Raw genomic sequence first — 9,991 nt, forward strand, 5'->3', positions numbered from 1 at the left:
TCTCCCACTGGTCCTACAGCCCTCTCCCACTGGTGCTATACCCCTCTCCCACTGGTCCTACAGCCCTCTCCCACTGGTCCTACAGCCCTCTCCCACTGGTCCTACAGCCCTCTCCCACTGGTCCTGTACCCCTCTCCCACTGGTCCTACACCCCTCTTCCACTACTCCTACACCCCTCTCTCACTGGTCCTACACCCCTCTCTCACTGATCCTATACCACTCTCCCACTGGTCCTACACCCCTCTCCCACTGGTCCTATACCCCTCTCTCACTGGTCTTACAGCCCTCTCCCACTGGTCCTACAGCCCTCTCCCACTGGTGCTATACCCCTCTCCCACTGGTCCTACAGCCCTCTCCCACTGGTCCTACAGCCCTCTCCCACTGGTCCTACAGCCCTCTCCCACTGGTCCTGTACCCCTCTCCCACTGGTCCTACACCCCTCTTCCACTACTCCTACACCCCTCTCTCACTGGTCCTACACCCCTCTCTCACTGATCCTATACCACTCTCCCTCTGGTCCTACACCCCTCTCTCACTGGTCCTACACCCCTCTCTCACTGGTCCTACACCCCTCTCCCACTGGTCCTACACCCCTCTCTCACTGGTCCTACACCCCTCTCTCACTGGTCCTATACCCCTCTCCCTCTGGTCCTACACCCCTCTCCCACTGGTCCTACAGCCCTCTCCCACTGGTCCTATACCCCTCTCTCACTGGTCCTACAGCCCTCTCCCACTGGTCCTATACCCCTCTCTCACTGGTCCTACAGCCCTCTCCCACTGGTCTTACACCCTTGTCTCAGTGGCCCTACACCCCACTGTTCCCATTTTTTTCCTCCTCAGTTTAGTGCTCAGATTAGATTCAAGCATGCGATGTAAACCCCCTCCCTATTCTTTGGTGTTTATGGTTAGTGTTGGAGACCAGTTGCTGCATGTTACAGGTGTCCGAGTGGAGGAGTTTGTCTGTATTTGTGTTGAATGTTTTTAGATTTCCCATACTGCACTGTGAAGCTCTCATACGACTCACAGAGTTTAGGTGCATTTTACCAACTTCTCAAGTAGAATAACGTGCAAATGTTGAGATTATGAACAAAAACTAAAAATTAATCCTTCATTGGAAAGAGTCTTAGGCGCATGATAGCAGGGGTAGTTTTATTTTTTTTTCTTTTTTGTTGTTGCTGTTTTGTTTTAAGTGGGAGTGGTGATTGCTTTCAGCATGAGAAGCTCCTCTTGTGTTCATGTTTGTTGTCAGTGTTCCTGTATCAATCCACCTCTCTATAAAGTTGTGGGAAGAGGAAACTTTGCAGTGCTTGAGTGTGTTTTCATGAATTCTGATTTGATGATTATCCCAGACTAATGACAGTGACAGATAAATAGGATGAACACACATTATGGGATGTTTCCCTGATGTATATACCTGAAGTAGGTGACTTTGCGTTGATAACAGGCACCTCAACCCTACATTGTTATCAAGTAGTTGACGAGGCTGACTATCTTAACATGCATATGACCTTTGCCCCGAGGAAAGTTCGTTGTCGGTGTTTACACCGTGATCATATTCACATGATGCGGAGCAAGGATAAAGCAGGTTGGAATAACACCTTGTCTGCCTGATCGTCTGAAATAATGTACGGATAGCAGAATTCTCTATCCACCAAAGTCATTTGTTTGTTTGTGTGTGTGTGTGTGTTTATTTGTTTGTTGGTTTGCTTGTTTGTTTCTTTGTTTGTGGGTTTTTTAGACTGTTGGAGAAGGTAGAAAGAGATAGAATGCTTGAAAGCTTTGGTACAATCTTCACAAGTGAATTCCAGACTTCTATGTGATGTTTGGTCTTGTAGTGTTACTTAAATCCTTGTAGCAGTGAATGCAAAGTAGATAGTGATAGTATTAAAGCAGTCCAGTCTTTAATGTTTGCATTCTATAATCTCACCGCAATTTCCTTTCCTCAACAAATTTTCACCGATTTCTCTCGCCTGTGTGCTTCCTGCTGGTAGTATAGAGACAAAAAGGAAGTGAAATGACTAATTGACCCCCGTTGAGGTGGCTGTTGGGGTGATTAGTTAGTGTATGTAGACATGTATGTTAGCACCAGGAGTGGAATCCCAAGCTCCAATACCTTTCCAGAATATTTGTCAACGTCACTGTTTCTCAAGTGGTGATATCTTCTGTTGTCAGTAGAGGGCAATGTGAGAGAGTAACATCATACAGAAATAATATTTTATTCTTGGATGGCACTAATCCAATCCTGGTGATGTGAGAGATATTTATGGGCTACCCAATGAAGAAGTGGGGTAATATCCTGGCTTGCTATCATCATGTCAACAATAGATCTGATGGTAGCTAGAAAAAAGCAGCCGAATCTCCGTCTTCTGGAGGTAATGTGTGGAGTATCTATCACTCATCTTGGCTAAATATCCATCAGATTTCTTACTTTATCATCATATGATATTTTGACACATAGCTGTTTTAGTTCTGTAATGCACACAAAAGTCTTATTTGACTGTAATTGCCTCAAAGAGTTGATAAGCAGCTAAGTTTATTGTGCTTACATCAGTAGTCTTCTTTGATTTTTCTGTTACACTACTACTAGCAATTTATTGAGTAATACAAAGAGAAATTGTACATTAACCAGTAGTGTTGTGTTCAATGCAGCTTAATACTAACATAAGAAGAAATATTTGTATCCATCAATGCTTGTATTTGTTTTTCAAAAGCAATCATTTTGCTTCTAGTGCTCAAGATAATGAACGCTTGGTAGTGAAAGTAAACCAAGTTTTTTTTTAAAATCAGTTTAAGATGATGCACAGCCAGTGGAAGCAGGCAATTTTAAAGGGAAAATCCAGTCTAAATGTAAGTTAATCTGATATGAAAGAGTAGAATATTACGAGTTCAACGGTAAAATATTGATCAAAATCGGGTGAAAAATAAGGAATTTATGAAATGTTTACGTTTTGCTAATTTTTCTGGAAAAAGTTCTTGAACGGTCAATATGAATATGAAATGGCAAATGTCATTCCCTCACAACTTGCCATATAGTCAGTACATAAAATTTTGAAATATCCAGTCTTTCATCAAATCACAATTATACTCGAGGCTCAAATCCAGGTATATCTAATTGATTACTATTCTGAAGTTATTTAACCTGGAATAACATCATGTTTCAGACTTCAATGACAGAAACATTGAATTTTCATCATTTTTTTTTTTTTTTGTACATGATCAGTGGAAAATTGTGAGGTTATGACATGGTCAGCTCACTCATTTGCATATTCATATCCACTGTACAAGAACTGTTTTGCAGAAATTAGCAAAATTTCATAACTTCCTTATTTTTCATCCGATTTCAGTCAAATTTTTACCATTGAATTCATAAGATTTTATTCTTTTTTATCAGACTAACTTATTTTTGAACTGGATTTCCCCTTTAATGCTTACCCATAAGAAATGCTTGAACCATTGTTCTGTTTATAAGAACTCCTGTCATTTGTACTCTACTTTTCTGTTTTGATAGTTGAATTTATTGTAAGAATGTGGTCACTGTCTTATTAGTGTGTTGCAAGTACTGTAAAAGTAGATATTTTCGCGTGACTAATTTTTTGCGCTTGGCCCGGCAAGAAGAGTTTTGCGTGCTTTTAATTCCACGGAATCAAGACGGCAACTACTGGAACATACAGGCAGTGAAAACATTTGCGTACTTTTATTTTCGCACTAGTTTTTGGTTGCGCGAAATGCGCGAAAAATTTCCACTTTTATAGTAGTTGTGTCTGCTGCCCCTATTGTTGACTCCGTGTACAGAATGTCAAGATGTCAATCCCCTACTGTATAAAATGCATTTGAAACCAGTGTGAATAACATGATTCCCAATATCTCATATCATTGTACCTCAGTGGCTTGTTGTCAACCCTTTCTGGTAAAAATGTGATGAATTTTATTGTTTTGGTGCAATTATTCATGAAACTGGCTTTGATTTCGTCATCATGTGCTAATATAAAAGACATTAAAACTCAAGAGTTTGATACGTCTTCTGAAGTCAGTCATCTATACAACATTTTGCCGTGTGACACAAAGTCCAGGACAAATCAGAGCAGGTGTTTAGACTCAGGGTCTAATCCTTTAATATCTTTTCTCTTTTCTCTTTGCAGTGCAATGGTATCCAAACCAAAGGAGTTTGCCAGCAAGTTCAAGAATAAATTTGGCAGCGCAGACAATCTAGATAGTATAAGTAAGTAAACAGTCAATGCTTTGTTTGAACAAACTGCTTTTCAAACATATCAAGGATAGTAAATTGGATGTATTCCTGAAAATATTCAAGAATTTACATGATACATGTTACCTGGTATTTGTTCTCTTTGTGCTATTCTTACCGGTTTGAGTGTGCATGTACTTCATGAGTATTTTTGTTTTAATGGTGAAGACATTCAGAGATTAGGAAGCTACATAGTCAATTAATTCTTTTATAAGGAGTAAGACTCTTTCAAACAGTGTGAGTTATGTTCTTGTTGTCATTCATGTTACTATTTTCAAAATCATGTTATTTTCAAAATTACGGTGTAATTTTGTTTTCTTTCTTTTTTTTTCGTGCAAATGAAAATCTGTAATTGCCACACATATTGCAGTAGTAAAGGTAGCTTCTATAATTATCTTCTTAATTTTTTTTCTGTTGAATACTGTGTGCTGGTGTCTTGACTTTTAATCCTATACTCTTGTTTCAGATGATGAAGACGACCACAATTCTGTCGGCGTCCACAATAAATCCAAGAGTAGCTGGTTTGCTCCTTTACCAGTCGATGCATTGTAAGTTTAGTTTTCTGGCATGTTTATGATAGATGATCCACTCATAAACTGGTTTCATATTAAATGTTTTGGTCAAAAAAATAATGGTTATCACTTTCAAGTTCAAGAGGATGGTGGATTTCATTTCCTCATTCATCACTACTGTGTGGGTGAGATAGAGAGAGAAAAAGACTGAAACATAGAAATGTTGAAAAGGGATGGTCAGGAGGTTTTGTAGATTAAAGGGATGGTACAATATTGGTGGCGATGAGAATTGGGCTTTTAGCTTTTCGCGAGATACCAAGAAAACACTTATGATATAGTACAGAGCACACCATTTTAAGAGGAATTCAAATTAGTTTATTTGATAAAAATCGGGTTTGGAATGACTGAAACATCCAAAAACAAAGTAAAACAAAGCAATCGTAATAAAGTGTGGGTCCCACACTTTATTAGAATCGCTCTTTTTGGATATCTCAGCCATTTTATAACCAATTTTCATCAAATAAATGTTGAATTCCTCATAGACTTACATGCTCTTTCATATTTCATAGGAGGTTTCTCATTATCTCACCAAAAAATGTTAGAAACCTGAAATTAGGTCTCAACCAAAACTATACGATCCCTTTAAACTAGCACTTTGAAGTGTTACTGGTACGTTGTGAGGTTTGTAATCAAGCAGCATAGATCATTCTTAGCTGTATTTCCCTGGTCAGACCATCCTGCTCTCCCAGGGCCAGGATTTCACAGAAAATTGAACTCCCATCTTGTGTCACCGCCATCCATGGTCTGTGAACGCAAGCCATGTTATATGAAATGCTACATATGACATTGAGTTTCATATAAAAACTTCTGTATTGCTGAATTCAGAACATAGCATAGAGTGTACATTCTGATTTGTTTTGTTCCTGACACTGAATAAGTTTGCATTCCTTATATAAATTGTAGCTATGACTGGGTAATGACAGTTGCGTAGAACAAGTGGTTGTGAATATGTTTTAAAATATGAAGCAACAATTAAGGATAGTAACCATTGCTGAATTGACTTGGCATGACATTTCTCACAGACACAAATCGGCCAGCGATGGTGATGAAACGTGCAGTTTGACCTCTGGGTCAGGGGCCAATGGTCATCCGTTGCTAGGACACGACGACATCGAACACCCGCTGGCAGGCGCCGTCAACAAACTCCAGAGGACCGTCCAGGAACTGACCGCCAACCAGAGCAGACTACAGCAGAGCTTGGAAGAATTACAGGTGAGTAATTCTTATACCATCCAATACAACTTCATTGAGATCTTCAAGGAAAAGGAAATTTTGGTGAATTTTGCATTTAAAATGGACAGCGTTCTGATCGAAATTTCAACATCGTGATTAGCAGACATGTTGTCAAAGCTGTGTGCTGGTAGTAAATTTAGCACGCTTGAATCCAGATCCTGAGAAGTTTTGTCTTCTTGGCACCTTAATTGAATTCTTTTACAAAATTGGTAGTTGAGGTTTGGTATGTAACATTTAATCTGTATGTATTACACTGTGATGAAAGCCCAAAACTTTCTGCCAAATCCATATGCCAAAGCCATAATTTGATTTGTAAGTTTTAGCAGAATACCAAGTTTGGATAAGGTTTGCCTATCGTTATTGCTATGCTGTCTCTGTTTTGTTTTGTTTTTTTGCCACATCACAATTTTAGAGCAAAGTTGATTGGCTTAGGATGGCAATACCCCACACTATGCTTAAATGCAAGTGAATTTCTAACCAGAATCACTTTTACCCTGAACAGGCGGGGCTTTTTCGGCTATATAAGGGGGGCTGATTCCGGCACCCCCTCCCCCAAGATCTCGGCCATCGGTGGCGCGATTGAGATGAAATTTGGCACGTGTGACATCCACGTCGTAATCTACAAGATTGTGACTTAAAATGTAAAATTATTGCGTGAAAACTAAAGTGAAAGGGGGGGGGGGGGGGGGGGGGGGGTAAGCCCCCGGCCGTTTTATGGTCAAGGAAATCATATGCATGAAATATCTGTGTCTTTATGTGTGTTTGTGCATGCTCTCCCCCCCCCCCCCTCCCTATTCATAATGCTCCTGTCACCACTCCACACCACTTCTCTCCTCCCCCTACCATCCACTAGAACCAACTCCAGCACCACCAGCAGTACTTCAGCCAGTCGTTCCAGGAGGAGCGCTACCGGTCAGAGAGACTTGAGGAGCAGCTGACCGACCTGACAGATCTCCACACCCATGCCATGAGTAACCTACAGCAGGAGCTAGGCTCAGTCCAGGAGAGGTTGGAGTACCGTATGGAAGAGAGGAGCCGGGACTATATCGACTCCGTGGAGCAGTGCCAAACTAGAGTGAGTCCTGGTCTAGCTTCTGTTTCATAGACTGGGTAGGACTGAATGAAGACCTGGTCATAGAGATCGCAAAAATGCATTGCTTCGTGAGGATGGGTCAAGGTGTCCTTGTTCAGTGGTTAGAGGAAAGGTCAATTGAGGACAAGGTCCCTAAAAACAACTTTCACTCAGTGGCAAACAGGAAATGGATTCAAGTCTTGCTTTGGTCTCATGAACTATGGCAAATAAAGCAAAGACCAGGGGGGCATTTCATGAAGCATTTTGTCCGACAACTTGTTAGGACAAATTTGCCCTCAGCCAATCAGGTGCAAGGATTTCAGTAGCTTTTAACAGTTTGTCAGACAAAATATCTGACAAAACCCTTCATGAAATGCCCCCCAGGCCATAGAAATATCCATAATGATGGGGTTGGGTCCTGTTCTTTGTATCTAATGGTAAACTAAAACAGCTCACACGATATAAGGTCCAGGGGACAGCCTAGTGTAATGCCATACGAACCTCATAGTCTTCATTCTCTATCATCACATGAGGTCATGATCACAAAACAAAAAATACTGTCCCAATTATTTGTCAGTTGCTAAGTATTTGTATTGTCTGAATGAAGATGTACATGATTGCAAAATTCCGTTCTTTTTAATTGGAATGTTTGCAATTGAAGCTGCTATAAAAAAAAAACTCAAAGAAAATGATAAGGAAATGTGGGTAATTTTTTTATTTAAACTTTAAAAATATTCCGTGTTATGTAACAAGTGATGTACACTGGAAAGATATTGTTTTGCTTTATGTGATGATGGACTTATTGTACTTTAAAATGTTTATGATGGCACTTACATTGTACACCTGTTTTGCGATAAAACTCTTCCAATATTTACTTTATTGATGTATGCTTACACAGAAAACAGTTGTCAGTGGTTGCATTTGACCTTTGATCTTTGACCTGACCTCTCCATCACACCAATCATGTTTCCTCTCTGATTCAGATATCCAAGATAGAACTTGCCCAGCAACATCAACAGGTCATCACCCTAGAGGGCTACGAGAACGCCAACGCGAGGGCGCTCTTATCCAAATTCATCAATGTCATTTTACTGGTCCTAGCCGTCATCCTTGTCATTCTCTCCAACGCAGTCAACCTTGTCTCACCGCTAGTACAAACGAAGTGAGTCCATCTTGAAGACAGCAGTGTTGGATTGAGCTCGTAACTTGTTGGCTTGTAGGATGCTATGGATATTATCATATTCATGAAGCCAGCCTTAAAGGGATGGTATAGTACTGGTAGAGATGAGGATTGAGCTTTTAATTTTTAGTGAGATACTGTACTAAGAAGCCACATATGAAATGGTACAGAGCATACAATTGATTTTAAGAGGAATTCAAAATTCATTTGATGAAAATTGGTTTTGAAATGGCTGAGATATCCAAAAACAAAGTAAAAGAAAAAGATCCTAATAAAGTATGGGTCCCACCTTTTCTTAGGATACTTTTGTTTGGATATCTCAGCTATTTAAAAACCAATTTTCATCAAATAAACTTTGAATCCCACCTAGAATTACATGCTCTTTCATATTTTATGAGAGGTTGTCATTATCTCACAAAAAAGTTGGAAACCTGAAGCTCCATCTTAACCAAAACTGTAACATCCCTTTAATCAGAGCAGGAATGCTATCTGGAAAACTTGTAATTTCATGGTATATACATGACTGGTTAGGAATGCTTTGTGTCAGCTGTATCAAAGGGATATGTAAACCACAACCCTGAAAGAGGAAAGTAAGCACTCAAACTAATGTTGAAGCTGTGTTTGTTTTTGCAAGAGTTTAATTTTCGCGAATTTCATAAATCAGTGTTGGACTCACTGCGAATTTAACAACACGCGAAAGTGTCACCATGCACTAGGGTAACAATGCACTTAATACGATGACGTGTTATTTCGCGAAAGCAACATCTTACGAAAATGTTTGTTATCTTCTCATTCGCAAAAATAACAGCTTATACAGTAATCAGAGCAGGTGATGTAAGGAACAACGTGAGAGATTTCTTTTCTCTTTTTTTTGTTCGTCTTGAAAACAAAAATTGCAAAGCATGAAATCATGTTGGTAGCTGCAGCAAAAGAGACTGATGTAGAAATGACTCTCACTGACTATGTCTCATTTTCAGCTGACTTACAGTGATCTTTTTCCTTTCTACTCCTCCCAGATCTCGTCTCCTCATCACACTTACCATCGGAGCCGGCCTCTTTTATCTCTGGCAACAGCGAGAGATGATCGATGGGGCTCTAAGAAACTTTAGCGACAACTACCTGCAATATTTTTTTAATCGATGACAGGAGGTGATTCCATCCCACACGTGGACACTCAGGTGGGACTACACGACAAACGCACACTGCAAGTAATCTTTTCTGATCACTGTTGTGGGAATCAGCGTGATTGGCTTCTACTGTGTGAGGATGCATGTGCTGATTTTATGGAAGAGATTGAACATGCATCAATGTGAATAGGTCGGACCAATGAAATATTTAATGAACATCATTCTTTCCTATGAGTGGGACTAATGACTGAGTCAGTTTGGCAAGCCGGTATGTGTACATGATATTAAAGCTAGTATTCCAACCATCATACATCTTGGACCAGACCAAACTGGACAAAGCCGACTATTAAAGCGAAGAGGGAAATTTTCCAAGTTTGTGTCCGAGAGATTCCTCTTTGAAGTGCAGCCTGTGATCACATGACAGTCACATGACCTGCATGGCTAGCCTTGCGTCAATGCTGGATGCTCCTGGCTGTTGGGCTTTGGATACAACCTTGTTGAGAGACATGTCTGAAACGATAAGACTAGTCTTAACAATGTGCAAACTACATTCAAGATTCTCCA

General features: G+C 40.1%; 1 protein-coding gene across 1 annotated transcript in view; it reads left to right on the top strand.

Annotated features, from left to right (window-relative positions):
• The window catches only part of LOC139725093 (transmembrane and coiled-coil domains protein 2-like), a 142,256-nt gene extending 132,646 nt beyond the window's left edge, over nt 1-9,610 (top strand). The window contains exons 8-13 of the mRNA XM_071636181.1: nt 4,140-4,219; nt 4,710-4,791; nt 5,838-6,027; nt 6,902-7,123; nt 8,104-8,282; nt 9,317-9,610. Of these exons, the coding sequence (XP_071492282.1) occupies nt 4,140-4,219; nt 4,710-4,791; nt 5,838-6,027; nt 6,902-7,123; nt 8,104-8,282; nt 9,317-9,443 (880 nt within the window). The 3' untranslated portion in view covers nt 9,444-9,610. The remainder of the gene's footprint in view (nt 1-4,139; nt 4,220-4,709; nt 4,792-5,837; nt 6,028-6,901; nt 7,124-8,103; nt 8,283-9,316) is intronic.
• Nucleotides 9,611-9,991: the final 381 nt, after the last annotated feature.

This window comes from Diadema antillarum, unplaced genomic scaffold (genome assembly GCF_040938485.1).
Source record: "Diadema antillarum isolate AM-2024a unplaced genomic scaffold, OU_Dant_1.0 seq00000015_RagTag, whole genome shotgun sequence".
Taxonomy (NCBI): Eukaryota; Metazoa; Echinodermata; class Echinoidea; order Diadematoida; family Diadematidae; genus Diadema; species Diadema antillarum.